The sequence below is a fragment of the Parasteatoda tepidariorum genome, chromosome 12, assembly GCF_982258835.1.
Source record: "Parasteatoda tepidariorum strain Cologne lab strain chromosome 12, Ptep-v5.0, whole genome shotgun sequence".
In the NCBI taxonomy this organism is placed as follows: Eukaryota; Metazoa; Arthropoda; class Arachnida; order Araneae; family Theridiidae; genus Parasteatoda; species Parasteatoda tepidariorum.
The window spans coordinates 58,896,049-58,915,927 of NC_141766.1; the positions used below are offsets into that span (position 1 = coordinate 58,896,049).

Consider the following 19,879-nt stretch of genomic DNA (forward strand, 5'->3'; position numbering starts at 1 on the left):
TCAAATCTATGTTACTCTATAAAATGCATATATTTTTTGCACTTTCATTCTTAAAGCTTTTTTTTTTTGTTAGAATTTATATAACCATATATATATATATATATATATATATATATGTGTGTGTGATAAATTAATTAACGTGAAAAATAGAAAAAGTTTTTTAAAAAAAAGTACTAGTTTTTTTTTTAGTTTTCAATAAATTCAAATAATCAAAATTATTTAATTTTCTGCAAATATGTTATTAAGTTTACTGAAAAAAATATTTAGTGCTTCATAATGTTTAGATAAAAATCGTCATATTTGCCACTAACAGGACTAAATATGTGTGCGGCCCTTCGTTGATCTACCTGCTGTACAAGTGGCCCTTCACTCAAAAAGATTGGGCACCCCTACAATAAGTTTTTTTTTTCATACGGCGTTTGAATTGATTTTATATTGTAACATTCTATTCAGTGCATGTGTTGATATTTTTGGAGAAGAAAGGTTTTTTTTTTTTTTTCTCCATGAAATATTATATTTTGTTTTGTGAGATGCTTTGAGAGATATCTAATTTTGGCACATATATCCATTGTCTGTCCCCTGTCAATGACACCCATGAATTCTAGTTTTATCAGGGGTGATTGTGGTCCGGGGGTACCCCGGAATTCCGGGTTTTTCGTATTATCGTTCCGGGTATAAAATCGGGAGCTTTACCTTTCAGTTTCATCAAAAAATCACAAATTGAATAGAAAGTTCGCAAAATAGCGATAAACGCTCTTTTGTAGCAACCCTCAGGCAAGGATTCGTACTACGCTGGTCCGAGGCTACGAGCAGTAGTGGAAGGGGGGAAGAGTGTGAGAGAGGAGAGGAAGAATTCGCTTCTTCTCCTTTTGCTTGTGTTGGGAAAGGCATGACGCTGGAGGGTGGATTGGGGGAAAGGAGAATGCGTGACGCTGTTGCGGGGAGGGATTGGGAAAAGAAAATCTTTACTGCTTGGTGAATTTTTTGGCAGTAGGTGTAGGGTTGTAGATTTTAGTTGCGCGCTGCACTATTGTCAGCACATGTTAAAATTTTCACTGCCGAAAGATTTTCCTCGCGCACGTTTTGTGTTGAATATTCGGCATGCATTTTTAAAGTAATTTCGTTAATCGCATTTTTTAAGTAAGCATGAAGTTCTTAACAGAAAAAGATGACATTAGCGATCTAGAAAAAGACTGCAAGAATAAGTTTCGTTTTGAATGGTTAATTAAAAAAGACATTTTGGAAGAAGAAATCAACGTGTGGTGCCGCAAGATTGATACATCAGGTACATGTTTCTGTATTGCGTGCAATACATCAATCAAATATCAGAATGAAGGGTTTAAATCCTTGATGAATCATTCTGGAACAGTTGTGCATAAGAAATGTCGTCAATCTGTTAAAAATTCGCAGATTTTAAATTCCCTTTATCCTGGATCAGAAAATCTGACTCATACTGATGAATCACGTACTGTTGATTTGGTCACTCGAAAATCTAGGTCTGAAGCTCTTGTTCTATCATTTTTGGCTGAACATTCTATTCCTTTTTCTTTAGCTCCACAAATTGTGGAGTTAACTAAAACGTTATCACGTGACACCATGGCCTTAAATGCATTAGACATCAGTAGAACAACAGCATCATATAAGCTAAAATATGGACTTGCGAAAACAATTAAAGAAAGTCAGTTTGAAGTTTTAAAGAATTCTTTTTTTTCTCTCAACATTGATGAAAGCACTAATAGAGCCTCTGAGAGTATTTTAGCTATACTCGTTAGGTACTTTGCTGAGGACCAGCACAAAGTGATTTTGCGACATTTAGCTTCAATTAAATTGCCTGCTTGTAATGCAGAATGCATTTATAATTCTATTGTTTCAATTTTCAGGGAAAATGGAGTGCCATTTTCAAATTTAATAAGTGTATTAATGGATTCCTGCAACACAATGCGTGGGGAAAAAAATGGTGTTGAAACTAAAATTAGATCCATCAATGCTCCACATTTGTTGGACATAGATGGAGAAACATGCCATATTGCAAACAATTGCTCAAAACAATTTACTGGGCCATTTTTGAAGCATTTGGAAATTTTATGTGACAATATATACTTTGATCTTAAGAGTGCTGATAAAAGGGAATTATTTTTCCAAATTTGTTCTGCTCTAAAGATGAAGTTACTGAAACCTTTAAATAGACCTGACCACAGATGGCTCTATATGCTTCAAGTGCTTGAACGTCTACAATATTTATGGGATGGTCTTTTAATATTTTATTTTTCGTGGATTGGATTGGAAAAAAAATTGTATGAAAGTGATATTAAGAAAGTTTTTTCTAGAAGACAACTTTCTAATGAGGAAATTAAAAGTCTTCAAGATATTCAATTACAACTGGAAAAGAAGCATCTCACTGATGATGGAAGAAATAGAAAAAAAAGAATCATTCAAAGACTTTTTGTTGAGCAGAGAAAGACATTATTACAAATTGGTATTTATCAAGCTGTTTTGCCCCATTTTAATAAATATGTTAAATTATTTCAATCAAATGAATGCCTATTACATGAACTACATGTTCAAATGTTTAATCTGACTAAGCAGTTCTTTGCCTTTTTTTTTTGAAGCATGAGCTTTTGTGCAACATTAAATGTTATCAGGATGTCTTAAAAATCGACCCCACAGATTCTAAAAATTATTTGCCTGACAGACTCATTTTCTCTGGAATGAATTCTGCAGATACCAGTAAGAAAACAGATTCTACTATTCAGGACTTCTTAAAGGTGTTGAAAAAAAGTTACTCTAACTGCGCATCTTATATGCAGAAGAAGTTACCTTTGAGCAATCATTTGTTAATTAAATTATCTGGTCTCAATCCTGTTCTGAGAGGAGAAACTACAACTTTTCTGGCACTGATGAAGCTGGCAGAATTTTTGCCAAATGTTATTTCAAAGCAAGAACTACTTAAGCTGGACTTAGAACTAAGGCAGTATCAGACTGATGATTCTTTGGCTTTTTTTGAAAGCGAGTCTATGATGGAGTATTGGTCAAAAGTGATTGAACTTAAAGAAGGCAATGTAAAAAAATATCCTATTCTTTCAAAGATGATTAAAGCTCTTTTAACATGTTTTCACGGACCATCAGTTGAGAGTACCTTTAATTTGATGGGTGACATCATGTCTGAAAATAGAATTTCTCTTAATATTGAATCCATAGATTCTATTCAAACAACAAAATATTATCTTTCCTCTCTTAATGCCAGTACTTGTGAGGTTTTTGGCTCTAAAGATCCTGCTCATGAACCACTAAACCGTGAATTTGCTCATAATTTGATCTACAGTTGGTCGAATTACCAGCAGTCTCTTGCAAAAACTGTTCCTAATGCTACTCATGTCCCTAATGCTACTATTCATGCATCTGAGAGCCATGTGGATTCTCCACCTTCCTGCTCTGCTAAATCTTCTCCAGTTCAAAGTAAAAAGCACTGTGATTCTCAAAAAGAAGACAGAAAAATAAAATTGGCTCTTGACTCTCAGAAAGAACATTTGTCTAAGACTAAACAAACAAAACTTTCATCTTTCTTTAAGAGATAGATATTAATTTAGAAATTTGATGCTTTTGTTTTTTATTTTGAATAGAATATTTAATTTTTACTTTAAATTAATTTTAAAATTTAAATTATCTGTCAGTTTGATTGCATAATATAATTAATCCATTTAATGAAATTTATGAACAGTTTTATAAATGATTAAAAATTATATGTATATTTTTGTTACAATTGAAATGTAGTTGTGTCAAGGGGATTGTAAACATGTAACTATTTAGAAATACATAGGATTCTTGTATATATTTACGTTACATTTGTGTTAATTCAGCTTAAAATTTACTAATATCCTTGACTTGTACTTGTTAACATGATATAGAACATCTTCAGAATAACCTTTTCTTTCTTTATGATATGTGTTTTTAAAGTTGGTTACATCTTTATGTAAATATCATTACAACTTTAGCATTTTGTTTTATTAAAGTTTGAGCCTTTAATTTTCATCATTTCTTTTATCCAGTTTTTATGTATTTTATTATTTTTTTCAAGTTTTATTAATGATTTGAAAAATTTTTACTGTGTATTCAGTGCATATAGCTTAGGAGTCTTGTATATATTTAAATCTAGTACTTATTTATTTCACATTTGTGATAATTCAGCTGAAAATTATTACTAATTTAATTCTGCTAAACAATTTTTTTTTAAATGTTTTATTCTGAATCCTTGACTTGTTCTTGTTATCATGATATAGATGATATTGGAAATAACCTTCTCTTTCTTTATGTATTTAATATTAATTAGCATTTTGTTTTATTAAAATTTGATTTTCAGGGACTTTATTTGATTCCTTTTTTCATCATATTTTATCACAGATATTCAACAATTACTTGGTGTATTTGGTAATGTTCTTTACACTTCATATGAGACATGAGTTTTTTAAAAATAAATATCTTTTAATAATTTTAAATAGTGTGTTTTCTATTTTTCTTTACTGTAGTTTGTTTGTTTTTTATTGTACAGATCATTTAAAATGCTTCTTTTTCTTCATGACTTGTTCGAATCTGCTTATTCAGAGGTTGTATATCTAACTTCTTTATATCTAGGCCCTATGTAAAATTCAGAGCACCTTTGCTTTTTTTTATACTAGGGTTACTTTTCGAAGTAAAGAGAGAGGAATGGAAGTTTTATTTTTCAGTACTAATTATTTTTTTCATATCATTTTAGTTTAAAATGTTAAATTTTAGTCTATCTTTTACTTGAATTTAAGTCCTTGAAAATTTTATGATTAGTCTTGAAAAGTACTTGAATTTTTTTTTTTAAAGTAGAGCATGAATCCTGTACATTGAGAACAAAATCTTAATTTCTAACTATTATTTAATAAATTTTATTAATTAATCTTAACATGCAGTTCCAATTATGTCTTCAAAACTGTATGTATTTCACTTATTATGTTTAAATTGATTGAGTTTTTGCATATAAAGTTTTCAGGGTTTTTTACTTCATGTCACAATCACCCCTGTTTTATTTGAAACTTCTAAAAGTGAAATAAATATCAAAATTTGCCAAGCAGCGGACGAAATTTTTCCACGGAGGGCATTATTATCATTCCTGGTGTTCGTAACTAAATGTAGAATTAGTTTAAAAATTAATATTTATTCGACAGAATAAGTTTTCATGATGAATTACAATACTGCTGTGCTACAGAAAAATCAATGTAAGCCACAAAAATTTCGTAATTGAGATATTTATATAGGCAGGGGTAGAAGTCCTTCTATATTTCCTATTTTTCCTATATTTTTATAAAAAGCTAAGAAAGCCTCCTATTTTTCCTTTATTTCCTATATTTTTCAAAATTGGCCTATATTTTTTTCCCTCTAATATTTTTTTTTTACTATAGAAGACAATTTTCTAGATTTTTCTTTCCTCAGATAGTCATGATCATTTTGAAATTCACTTGTCCTCAATACTGCTTAATGACAATGGGTAAGTGAACACATAAATAGTGTTCTCCCCCCCTCCCTATCTCTTGTAGTTGTTTAACAAAAGTTTCAAGGTACAATGACTAAGTTAGTGTGTGGACTCCTATTGTTAGGGCCTGGGTAGATTTGTGGAACAACACCCCTTTTGTCAATAAAGGGTGAAATAACAGAGAACCAGTAGTAGCATGAATGGAATGTATCATAGAGTATTATTTATCAATATCACTAAAAAAGTCAGAGGGGGGTTTTGTGGAAATTGCAGTTGTCTGTCAAACTCTTTCTTTCCTTATCTGCTATATCTCTCCTCAATATCCATGGGTCACTCATTCTATTCAAAGATGAAGACACCTCAAGGTCAGTTTTTTTTCTATTCACCAGTTTTATTTTCTTCTATGGAAGTAACAGGAATTGTCCTAACTAATTTTGTCTCCTCCTCTTTTTGGGGGAGTTTTTCTGTCAACTTCCATTGGTTCATTCAGAGGAGTGAATATAACTTGTTACCTGATTGGACCTTCATCACCCATTTTAAGTTACCCTTTGGAAGTAGTGAGTGTTGTCATTGACTACACAGAAAATTAGTTTTAGTGCTTTCTAAGCTTATACTACTTTGTATGACTTTTTTTTCTGAGTAGATGGCAAACTAAATTATTATGTTAATATTTTGCTTCAAAATGTTAACTTTCAATTAGATTATTTAAGTTTTTATTTTATTATCTTTGATTAATTTATTTTTATATTTATTGCATTTAATCCATTTAATTTATAAGTACAATTAAAAGATGCCAAATCATTTGACACGATTTCGTGATGATTGGCTTGATTTAGAGGATAAAAATAATGGTAAAGTTAAAGACTGGTGCCAAAAAGGTAAAGATGAATATTCTGCCTACTGTACTGTTTGTCTGGCTACTGTAAACATCAGCAATAGTGGCAAAATTCAGCTTTTGCAGCATTCAGGCACTAAAAAACATAAAAAGACTTTTAATGAGAAAAAGGATATTTCTCAAAAGCGTCTCGTAATTGCTGCTGGCAATAGTGTTTGTTTGGAGCCAGGATCCAGCTCTACTGAATCAAAAAAAGTATGGACTCTTACTTCTGAAGACAAAATATTGCGATCTGAAATTATATGGACAATCCATGTTGCCCTGAACAATTATTCCTTTTTATCGCAGGATGCTATAAAAGAAGTATTTTCATCTGTCTTCCCAGACTCAAATTTGTGCACTGGGATGACCTTATGTTCCACCAAAGTGTCTTATTCTATATCACATGGACTTGGTCCTTACTTTTTGAAGCAAATCACCAACGAATTTAAGAGAGAAAAACCTTATTACTCATTAATGTTTGATGAGACCCTTAATGAGCAAAATTTGAAACAACTTGATGTGCACATTCGATATTGGTGCTCTTGTGATGGTGGTATATCCGAGAGATACTTGGGTTCAGAACTGTTGGGGCATGCAACTGCTCTCAACATTTTTAATGCAATAAAATCAATTCTAAATTCTTGTGAAATAGATTTAAAGCATATAGTGATGCTTGGGTCTGATGGGCCGAATGTTAATAAATGTGTTTTTCAACTATTCGACAAAGAAGTTACGGAAAGTTAGGAAGTATGGATTAATAAATGTGGGTACATGTAATTTACATGTTATTCATAATGCCTTTGGAAAAGGTTTAGCTATTGAAGAATTTGGGAATATTATTGATTTTTTGGAAAACATTTATTCATGGTTTTCCAAATTTCCTTCCAGGAAAGTGGATCTCCAAAAAGAAATTGATCATTTTTGTTGTGAATATTCTAAAATGTTGAGATATGTGAGCAACAGATGGCTTTCTGTTGTTACTGTCTGCAAAAGAGTCCTGCATCTTTTGCCTCCTTTAAAGGAGTATTTTATAGAAGATCTACCTAAACAGAAAAGTAGTTTGATAAAGCTTTATAGATTTCCAAGCATTAAAAAAGTTTTAGAAGATCCTTTATTATCAGCTTATTTGCATTTCCTTATCAGTGTTGGATCAATTTTTGATAATATTTTAAAGCTATTACAAGAAAAAAACTCATTGATTCACACTTTATACAATGAGTTATGTGATTTGATAATAAAAATCATGCAACGCTTTATTAAAGAAGAAGTTTTGAAAGACAAAGGTGGCGACAAATTACTTGAGGTAGATTTGAACAAAGATGCCTTGCCCCTAAAAAAGATCGATGTGGGCAATAATGTTCGTAGGGTACTTAACTTGGTAAAAAGTGAAGAAAAGGAGTTATTTCTATTTAATGCTAAGAAATTTTATGTTATAATAATTGAATACCTCCTCCAGAAATTGCCTTTGAAAAATAAACTGTTACAATCCTTACAAATTGTGCACCCTATTGTGAAGAAAGAACCTGTAGTGAATATTTTGCCTACAATCAGAAGATTGTGTAACATGCTACCCCACATCGTACCACAGAACTGTGTTGATAAACTGACTGACGAGTGGCATTTGTATGCAAATGAAGATGTTCCCGAGGAAACTGAAAACATTCCCATTGACAAGTACTGGAACAATGTGTTTGTTCTTAAAGATGGTAATGGTAATTTAAAATATCCCTTTTTAACTAAACTTGTGAAGTCAGTCCTCTCTGTTTCTCATGGGCAAGCCACTGTGGAACGTGGCTTTTCCATTAGCAAACGAATTATGACAAATGAAAGGTCAAGAATGAATTTAAACACGCTACTAGGCTTAAGACTTATAAAAGATTCAGTTAGAAAAAATGCTTCTTGTGTGGAAATAACAAAAGAGATGATCCAGTTCTACAAAGAAGCCCACAGCAAATATAAGGCAGAAAAAGAAAAGGAAAAGCTCAAAAACCTCAAGGAAAAAAGTTTAGAGCCTAGGCCCAGTACTTCTGTAAAAAAATCAACTGAGGAGAAATTGAAAGGTTTTAAGGAAAATGTTTATTCAGCTCAGGCTATGATTGAAGAAGGAAACCAGAGGCTAAAACAAGGACTCAAACGGAAATCTATGGCTGATATTGAGGCTGGACAAGCACTTATTGATGCTGGCAACAAAAAGTTAGACTTTGCAGAATGATAAATGAATATAAAAACAATGCTGCATAATTTTTGAAATAATTTAATGTAATAAAGAGGAGTAAATAAAATGTTAATTATTGAAAAAGTCATTAGTTTGATAAAGTCAATTTTTTTATGTGATTTTTAATTTTTAAAGCAATAATGAGGTATGTATGATTTTATTGTCACCATTCAGCTGCGGAAAATTGTTTATATAATTTTTTTATCGAATTTTTTTAGTGTTAAATAATTAAGTTTTAAAGTTATTCATATATGATCCATACTTTTCAATTTAATTTAGATCTTTTTTGCCCTATTTTTTATTCCAGAAAATCCTATATTTTTTTTCTAGAAAATCCTATATTTTTTCAAAACAATCCTATTTTTTTCTCATTGGTCACTTCTACCCCTGTATAGGTGATTTTTTTATTTTATTTCTACATGTATGAAATTAATCTACACATTTCAAAAATAATTTTGTTTTAAGTTTTCTGACATTATATTATACAGTCGAACCCCGCTATAGTGAACCGTCTGCGGACTCAGTAATGTGTCCACTATAACCGATGGTTCACTATATCCAAATTTTTTGAAGAATATTTTTTGCATAAGACAGTTGAATGATTGAAAATTGGCTTTGCAATTTTGCATAAGTTATTTAAAAAATTATTAACTAATTAGCAGATAATAAAGCAAAAATTGATAGAAAAATTAATTACGTCGCTAAATATTAGTTTTATTTTGACTTTTTATGAAAAAAAATTGTGATTTTTGATTGAACACAATTTTATTTTAAATTGAGTTCATCAATTTTCTTACCTACAATGTGCAAAGAATGCAAGATTTTTACATTTTGAACAAGATTTCGAACCATCTTAACAAAGCATCTCCTACGTTTTCTCTTTGAGCTCCACGCAGTTTTTTCGATGAAACCATGTTTTTGTCGTATGCCGCAAGAATTGCACTTTGATTTTTCCAAATGTTTGAAACTGTAGATTTTGACAAGCAAAATTCCTTACACAGTGTCGATTGATTGGTTCCATCATCAATACGCTTTACAATTTTAACTTTGTCCTCTATCGAAAACGCTTTTCTCTTTAGAGAATTTGCCATTTTCACTGCTTTTGAAATAAAAATCTTGTCTCAAATAGATAATGTAAGAATATGAAGAGAGCAGCTGTAGAATGAGTTAAATTGTTCCCCTTTTTGATTGTCAAGGGGTGATTTGTAAGGAATATGGTTTGAACAGATAAGAAAATTCCAAAAATTCAGCAGGTGGCCAAGTTAACTAGTTGTAGAGCAAGCTTGGGGGAAAAGAGATATAGCGAGGCTTGTCAGGGAGGGGGGAGTATAAGATAAATGATCTGTTTGACATTTATTACAGTATAGTTAAAAGTGATAAGCATAAAGGAGAGTAATATGACACATTTTATAGGAATGCATTCATTTTCAGTCCCAACACCTACAAGTTTAAAGATGGAGGACTGAAAAAGATATTTAAAGAAATGAAATTTGAGTCCACTATAACCGAGTTTCCAAGTTCTAAGCTGTTCACTATAAGCGTTAAAAATAGCATTATTTAAATAGGAATACGGACGGGACCGCTAAAAAAGTTCACTACATCCGAGTGTTCACTATATCCCAGGTTCACTATAGCGGGGTTCGACTGTAGTATTGGTAGTACCTGTACCGCAGCTACACCTGTCCCGTAAATCAGATAAGTCATTAATTTGATAAAGATCCCGAAAAGTCATGATTTTTTTGACCAAAATCACAACATTATACATAGCTACCAACAATACAGGATTTACCAGTTGAATTTCGCTACTGAATTTCGCCTGTCTCTCTTGGTCTTCTGGTTAAATAAAAATTCTCCTGGTTTTTGTACATTTAACAAAATTCCCTAAAATTTATTATGTTTTCTTAAAATAAATAAATCTCTAAGTAGTATTTTTACACAATTTATTGCTTGCTTGAATATTTAAATAAATATTACTAGTACATAATGTAATTACATGACATATTTATATCTTTGCATGACATATTTTTATTATGAGAAAGTCTTTTTTTTTAGTATAATTTAAAACTGTTACATCAATATATTTTTGAACTTACTTGAATTTTTACTGCCATATTATTCTTGTGTGGAATATCAATTTGCATAAAAAAATAATTATATTTGAAAAAATAATAATTAACACAGTATTATTCCATATGTCTACTTGAATAATGTGTAATGCTTCAGAAAAGCATTTCACCTAATAAAATATCAGTACATTTGGTTGATGATAGATCGAAAAATGTCTACTGTTTTTTATACTTTAATAATAACATGAATGTAAAATACTTTCAATAACATTTACGCATATTGAATAATTTCTATTAAAAAAAATTTAAGCAAATTTTTGTGAAAATTGGGTCATGAAAATTTGTTTTGATGTCAAGAATTTGTCTTTTCTTGACGTGGTACAAACCTTGTAGTGTTAGCAGTTGTTCGCAGGTACTTACATTATTTTTTTTAACTGTAAATCAGATTTTTTTAGTGTAAAATATATATATACAGTATACTCTCGATGTCTCAAAGTTGAAGGGCCAGTAAAAGATTTTCGCGATAACAAATTCAGAATGAAATATGTTCTAAAAAGTAGAAAAATATATTCTAAGATTATACTTTAAAAAGTTCAGTCATGAAACATAAGAATAACTACTATAAAATATGTATGTAATGATAGTTGACCATAAGTAAGAATACAACAATCATAATTTTATTGTCCCGCAATGGACTGATCGTTAAGACACGGTTCCCAGCAGATCACCGAAATCAAGCATCACTGGCTGCGGTCAGTGTGCGGGTGGGTGACCACTTGGATCAGTCTGCGTAGGGACCGAGGGTGTGCGATATTGGTCCTCATTAAACTTTTCTACCGTAAAGTGCTTGACTTCGCGTGCAGGTCGTCGGGCTACCGAAGCGGGGGTGCCATCCCCTCTGCAGAGGATCAAAATTGTGATGGCATGTCTTCGGATTATCCTCAGGGATGCTTCCCAGACCGTCGCCAATAGCCCATTGTGCAGCTCTAGTGTGACGTAAATTAACTACAACTACAACTATCATAATTTTATTTTTAACTGTAAGACAAAGGTAACTATGCAGTAAATAGAAAATAATTGGTTTGCTAATAAATTTATCTCATGATTTGTACGAAAAAATTAATTTTTTATTTCGAAAGAAATTCAAGATAACAAGGTTTTAGAAGAAGCTCTTCGATGTAAAAATTCAAATTAACATTAGATGGATATATAATGCATAGCTGCCTACTCTACTGGATTTTGCCAGTTTCTACTGGTTTAATTAAAATCGTCCTGGATCTTGTACATTTTAGAAAAAAATCCTTAAAATTGAGTAAGTTTCCTAAAAAGATACATATTGAAATAGAATTTTTGTACAGATTATTGCTTGAATATTTAAATAAGTATTACTAATACATAATGAAGCGAACCTCATTTATAGAAATCAGTTATATTGTTGTAAAATGTTCAGTTTCTTTTTATTTAGAACTCTCTTTTTAAATTAAATAAATAAAAATCTTTTAACCATCTTTGAGGAATTGTTTATTTAAAATTTTAAGTAAACATGTTACATAATATTTCAACCTCATTTAATGTCAATCATATTTGGAAAATATTGCAGTTATTTTTTACTACTTTGATGACTATAAAAATCCTTAAAATTCCCTATGTGTAAAATATTTAGTGTAACAATTGTCATGAAATTTATATTATTCTGTAAAATGTATTGGATTTTTCCCTTATCTATGTTTTCATCTATGAAAATGCTAAGAAAGAAATTTTTTTTTGACATAACAAACAAATTTATCAAGAAGATTCACATAAATGTTTTTTTTTTCTATAGCTCGACAGTGTTCTGCTCGGGGTGGTGACCTAAATATGAAGCTTGTTGATGACAAAGTCCATATCAGTGGCAATGCTGTAGTTGTGATTCAAGGACAAATCAACTTTTAACTACACTTGTTAAATATTTTAATAACTTCGTACGAGTTGAAGAACTTAGTGAAAGAAGGGAGAATTTGAAAATAAAGTTATTGGTTTTAATAATATGCTGTGCTGCTAAAACATTAAAAAAATAGTTTTTGCTCTATTTTCCAAAGTTGATGTTCACACAAAGGGCGCATAACGTTTTTAAAAAGTGCCTAAAGATACTTAATTTTGATATACGTTTTTTTAATAGCCCTTAAAGGTGCTTATATAATTCGGGGTTTGTAAAAAGTGCTTAATTTTCTATCTTTTAAATAGAAATTTTTTCCTTTGCTATGTCGATTGTCATTCTAAATTACAAAAAACACATGATTTTTTGCAATGCAATTTTCTCTGTAATATTTATCAGAAAATAATTATTTTATCATGATTACGTACAGTTTTTGGAAATGTTTTTGAATTTTATGTTTATAAATTGAGAACTTTAAGCAGTAGAATTTTTCATTTTTTATTACTGCATAGATTCTAATTATGATTTTATTTTTTGGAAAGTAATTACAAATATATTTTGAGTGCTTAAAAAGTACTTAAAAGGTGTTTATTTTTTGTTAAGAAATCTGGCTACGCACTCTGATAAACATACTTCCTCTAGATTTTTCATATCAAAGAAATACCATTTTATATTCTTATTCTTAAGTTTTTTTTATAATATATTTTATTTATCTTACTGTTATATCTATAATTTTATAGTAATAGTATAGTAAAATCACTATTACTATAAAATTACCGATTATTAGTAATTTTATACTGATTATACTTATTGCTGATTAATACTGTTAGTAATTTTATATTTTATTTATCCTACTGTTATCGAATTGTTTTTATTTTATACTATTTTGTTGATTTAGATGAGTAAACCACTGTTATTTCTTTATCTTTTTTTTGTCTGATTTTGACTATCAGTATATTTTTTGCTAATATTACAAATTTTCTAATTTTAGGGTTTAAAAAAAAGTTCTTTGATTTGACTTGTTTATCTATGATGTTAATGTATTTTGTTAATTTGATTATTGTTTAATTTGCTGTGATCAATAATCATTCATTTTGATTCAGTAATCTAGTCACTGCTTAAGTTTTAAATGTGTGTAAGTTAATGTTAAGTTTTTCTGCTATATAAGCTGGGAATGCTTGCTGTTTTTATTATTTTAGGAATGTTGTAAGTACTAAAAAAAAAAAAAAAAAAATTTAAACTATTTTTTTAAAAAAAAAAAACCTTTATATAATAAACTGTTTTATGTATTTAAAACTGTTATATATTTTTAAAATTATTTTATATATTATAAAACTATCTTATATATTAAAAAAAAAGCTGTGTTTAGAAAAATGTTGTTTCCACAAAGGGATAATTTAAAGCTGTAATTGAATGTGTTAAGTAAATAACAAATTCAATAAACATCTTATTAGACTCCTTTTTTAAAAATCATCTTTTTTGTCGATGATCTAATCATCTTTATTTTTCTTCCTTTTCACAAATAAGTAATGAATGTTATGAAAATACTATTGCGTTTGCCAAGTAATATTTAATCAGTACATTGGTGCAGCATGTTCTAAAATAAAGCGAACAATGTAAGGCTTTAAAAATGGTTTTGTTAAATATCTCGTTTTAAATCAATCCTATATAAAATGGCATCGGAATGCATACTGTTTTTATTATTTTACTAATGTTGTAAGTACAAAAAAAGACATTTAAACATTTTTTAAAACTATTTTATATATTAAACTATTTTGTGTATTTAAAACTATAACTATTTAGTATATTATAAAACTATTTTATATATTTAAAAAAAAATTAGTATTATTTTTCTGTGTTTAGAAAAATGCTGTATCCACAAAGAGATTATTCTACTGTGTCTAAAGCTGTAATTGAGTGTGTGTAAAACTAATATGGAGAATACATGGCAAATTAATGTGGTAGATAAATAATAAATTCAATAAACATCCTATTAGATCAAAAATCCTCTTTTGTCAATTATCTACTAATCTTTATTTTTCTTCCTTTTCATAAATGTTATGAAAATACTATTATGTTTTCCAAATAATATTTAATCAGCACATTGGTACAGCCTGTTCAAAAATAAAGGGAACACTGTAAATCTTTAAAAATCGTTTTTAAATAATTAATATTATTTATGCTTTCAGGTTCTGTTAAATATCTTGTTTTACACAGATCCCATATAAAATGACAAAAGATTTAAAAAATAAACTAAAATCAAGGTTATTAGACTTACAAGGTTGTTATGTGTCTCTTTTGGGGGAAATTTCTCCTATCAGTTACCCCACACATTTAATAGGTATTTCATTGCTGTATTTTCGATTTGTTGGAACTCCTTGAAAGCTGCTGTAAATTATTTAAATACAATATCATATTTTGGTTTTTATTAATGTTATTTTGTTAAGATAAATATGAATAGTATCTGGTTAGAACTTTTAGTTAAAAAACTATTTGTATAATTTAAATATTACTAAAATTCATATTTAGCAAAATTCAGTACATTCAAAAAATTTTGAGACAAAATCATGTGAAAATCATACAATTATTTTGCTTTAACTCTTACTTCATAGAAATTTTAGTATAATATAACATTTAGTTAAAATAATGGTATAATATAAATATTATTACTTACTTTTGCTTAAACGAATGTCATTCTTTACTATGGACTGAGGAAATGTATGAGTAGGCTGTTGATTTATAATTCTCAAAACTTATTTTAAAATAAAATTTCTTTTCAGTTCTCAAATTAAGCATTTGTCATTGGTGTTATTAAGCATTCATTCCATAATACAAATTAAGCATTGTACATTGAAGCAAATAGAAACATATTTATAAGAAAATTATGCTACATTTCATACAAATTGTGAGGCATGAGAAAAATATTACAATAATTAAATAATTGTTCAGTTGGTGAAATTGATATTAAGAATGTATTTTCAAAAAATTTAGCATTGAAACCACCTTATATTAAATAACTATCAAATAAAAATAGTAATACTTATATAATTACAAGCAACTCTAAGGGATTTCATTCATCATTCGCTGTGGCACATTGATTATTCATATGGAATTAAAATAGAAAAAAACAACTTAATAAAAGTATAAAAAAATTTTTGAATTATGACTGAAATTTTCTTGTCTTTGTTTTATGGAGAAAAAAACTGTATCCAGGAATTTATGCTACGATCTAATGTATTTTTCTTTTCTTTTGTGAATATTTTCTTGGCAAGTAAGTTTTAGAAATTTAATATTAGAATTGTGGGCAAATGTGAGATGCTCTAGAATTAAATGCATCTTCCCTTTTATATTTCTCTTTCTTAAGTTTTGATAACGATTCCTGTTTCAGAACACAATGACTCATTTATTTTCCTTGAGTTTTTTGGTAACAGTTTTTACATATTGCAACAGCGCATATATTGGATGGCTTTATTACATATTTAATTTGATTATAAGCGAAATTTTTATTTTAAACTTAAACAAAAATCTTAAAAAGCTACAAAAATGAATGCCATTCTAAAAATTAAATCAGGCATGTGATTCTTCCGCCAATTGTCCCGCAGTGGACTGATCGTTAAGACACGGTTCCCAGCAGGTCGCCGAAGTTAAACATCACTGGCTGCAGTCACTGTGCGGGTGGGTGACCACCTGGATTAGTCTAGGTAGGGATCGAGGTTGTGCGGTATTGGTCCTTGTTAAACTGTTCTACTGTAAAGTGCTGGACTTTGCGTGCAGGTCGTCGGGCTACCAATGCGGTGGTGCCATCCCCTCTGCATAGTATCTAAATTATGATGGCATGTCTTCGGATCATCCTCAGGGATGTTTCCCAGTCCGTTGCCAATAGCCCGTTATGCAGCTCTAGCAGTGTTGCCAGAACTTACGATTAAAAAGTAGCGAATGGGAGGTCCAAAAGTAGCGGATTCGAACATTTTGTAGCCCAAAAATTTTATATATAATTTGCTACCAATATATATATATATATATATATATATATCATACCTGCGAACTTTTAATCCTTTCGAGGATGATTTTCCCCAGTGCTAGTAAAATAGAATTTAAATTACAATTTTAAGCAGAAACATACACTGTATTTTGAAAACGCTTATGAGGACTACCACGTCAATATTACATATTAGTATATATGCTTTATTATTTTAAAAATAGTGGTGTCCAAAAAGATTATAAATTAAGTTTATAAATGCAAGGAATATATACAGAAAGAAAAGATAGAAATAAAATTTTACTCCAAATGCGTAAAAGTTGGCAGGTATATATATATATATATATATATATATATACACTGCTGTTAGCATTTTTAAATGACTTTGCACAAGTATTGATAGTTTTGTATAGTTAAAATAATTAATTGAATATCAAAATGTCATTTTCCTGGTATGTCTTAAACAATATTTCCAATAGTAACTACACTGGTGTGCAAAACTTAAGCAACAAGTGGTTTTTCGGCCACAGCTCCCAAACAAAATATAAGATAGCCATGAAATTGCAGTATAATATGCACGTAATTCAGTAGAAAGATTATTTGTATGCAAATTTTAGAAATAAAACGTCGTAGGTGATGTAAGTGTACGTAAGCCTTGTTGCAGCTCGAGAAGTTGGAGCTCGATTTCTTCCCAATAACATCGCGGAAAGAGATCGTTACGGTGGTCCTGGAGTTGTCGTCTGGGGTGGCATTATGTTGAACGGGTGGACTGAGCTTCAGATCTTCGACCGAGGCTCTGTAACTGGAGACCGCTACTGCAATGAGGTAATCCTACCCTATGTGCGTCTGTTCCGAGGGGCCATTGAACCAGACTTCATTTTATGAATGACAATACCCGGCCACACCGTTCTGCTAATGTTCAAGAGCTACTGGAAAGTGAAGAAATCACACGAATGGATTGGCCAGCTTACTCTCCAGATTTAAATCCCATAGAGCATATGTGGGATGCATTAGGGAGACGTCTTGCGACACGACAGTAACCTCCTGGTAACACCCATCTGCTGAAAGATGCGCTAGGGGAAGAATGGAGACGTTTACCCCGAGAACTCCTGGATAATCTGGTGCTTAGCATGGAGAGACGATGCCAAGCAACAATTACAGTAAGGGGAGTATCCCATACTAGGGAACATCTGCCAGTTGTACTTACGATTCTTCAGGCAATCATGTGTAACGCCACTATATGTTAAATAAAGCCTTTTTTTGTTCCATACCCTACTTTAAGCTTTATATTCATTTCTGCGCCATTATTCCTTTACCATCGTTTAAGTACAAAATAATGTACATCATATTCAAATTTCATGTCAATCGGATGATTTCTTGTAGAGTTATGACAAAAAACGCACTTGTTGCTTAAGTTTTGCACACCAGTGTAGCTTCAAAACTTCCCATACATTTTTCAATATCTTATTTTTTTTTTATCTCAACCGTTGTAAGCATTTCTAGAATATATGCAGAGGTTATTATTTTCAAAAACTTAGCTGAAAAAAAATTTCGGTCAATAATTTGTCTGTCACATGAAAGTCAGTCATTTTCCTGGCAGTTTTTTTAGTAATTTATAACCAAAATAGATAGCGCCAGCAATCAATATCTTAGGTTAAGAGATTGATTAGAATACTATCAGAACATGTCTAATTGCAGGAATAAAGAACCAATGTTCTGGTTCAAAATCTATTTCAAAAAATTTTACAAGGTGAGAAGGTTCTTAAATTGTCATTTTTCTATCCTCCTGAAATCATTAATAATAAACTATTTACATTAGTTATTTCAAGAAATCCTGATGTTTTCTGCCGAAAGTAAACGTCTAAGGCCAAAATCTTAAAGTAATGTTAAATGCTGAAAAATGACTAAATTGTCATTATCCTGACTTATAAGTTCCTGGACATTAACACAGGGCCCGATTAACCTCTGAAAATAGGGGAAGCATAATAGGATTTTGGGGGCCCTATTTTAACTATTTTGCCCCCTAACTTTAGCAAAGGAATCTTTTGATATTTTTCGCCCATAAACAGTACATTTTAAAGAGACAAGAACCATATGAAAACTATTAAAACCTTAGGAAGGAATACAGAGATCTTATGCAATCATGTTGGACCCTTCTTTACGTGCGCTTTATAGTAACAAAAACATGAGAGAGTAGCTAGCACATATGTTAACAAAATTTAAATATTTCACTAAATTAAATTATAAAATTACTTGTTGTTATACGAAAGTTTCTTTGCAAGATTAGTCTCTTTTTTTAGGTCAATTTGTTTACTAGCGGCAAGACAACACAAAATTCTAATTCAGCATAAATTATTGTTACTGCACCAGAAAAATCATACCAAATAATTTTCAAACGTGAAATAAAAAATTTTTTTGTGCTAATAGATATTTAAAAGTCTTGTGTGTTTAGTTCAACCATAAAAAACAGAGTAAAATAAAATTGAGCACACATGATAGAGAAGAAAGATTTAAAAAAAAAAAAAAAAAAAAATGAGAAGAGATAAGAATTAAATGCAAGAAAAAAATAAGAATTAAATGCATGAAAAATAGAAGTTATATAATAATTAACTTATTGTGATTGCAATTCAAGTAACTCTATGTAACTTAAAAGAGGACTGCATAATCGTATTTGAATTTAATCATAATCGGGGGAAAAGAACAATATGCAACAAGAAATAATGCGATTGGCTTAGGAAAATAGGCATGAGAGCTGTGATTGGATGTTGCTTATTGCTTGAGTTGCTTATAGCCAACCCAACGAGAAAAACCGGTATATTTTGACGCCGATGCTTTTACAAACGTGACGTTATTAAGCATCCCATTTTTTTTTCTTTCCGTGAGTTTTTTTCTTATTTCTTTTATTATTATCATTATTTTTTTTGCAAAAATAAGAAATTGAGACCTTAATTTCAGTCATTTGGGGGCCCCTATAGAATTTTACAGGGGAAGCACTTGCTTCCTGTGCCTTTTCGGTAATCAGGCCCTGCATTAACACAGTTATAAGAAAATTTTTTAAACACTATAATGTAAGGAGAGGGAAAACATATATTAACCTAATATCCAGTTTATGAAAGATTGTAATATGCTCGTATGTAATTAAAGTTATTTATTTATTTAATGATTGATTATTATACACAATTTTATTCTGTACATAACAAAAACATTTTTGATTCTTTCTACAGTGGATAAAGTAATTAATTTAAACAATTCATGATCCTTCTAGCGCAAAGGCTTTAGGTTATTTTTTTTCTCCAAAACACGGATAGTTAAAAATATAAAGGATAAACTAAG

The 19,879-nt window shown here is 30.1% G+C and overlaps 1 protein-coding gene and 1 pseudogene across 2 annotated transcripts in view; both read left to right on the plus strand.

Annotated features, from left to right (window-relative positions):
* LOC147801105 (phenazine biosynthesis-like domain-containing protein 1) overlaps positions 1 to 14,841 on the plus strand; it is a 49,981-nt gene extending 35,140 nt beyond the window's left edge. For both annotated transcript variants that reach the window (XM_087155793.1, XM_087155792.1), the window contains exon 9: positions 12,475 to 14,841. In XM_087155793.1, the coding sequence (XP_087011919.1) occupies positions 12,475 to 12,507 (33 nt within the window). In that variant the 3' untranslated portion in view covers positions 12,508 to 14,841. The remainder of the gene's footprint in view (positions 1 to 12,474) is intronic.
* Positions 5,833 to 8,598, plus strand: LOC147801106 (uncharacterized; annotated as a pseudogene).
* Positions 14,842 to 19,879: the final 5,038 nt, after the last annotated feature.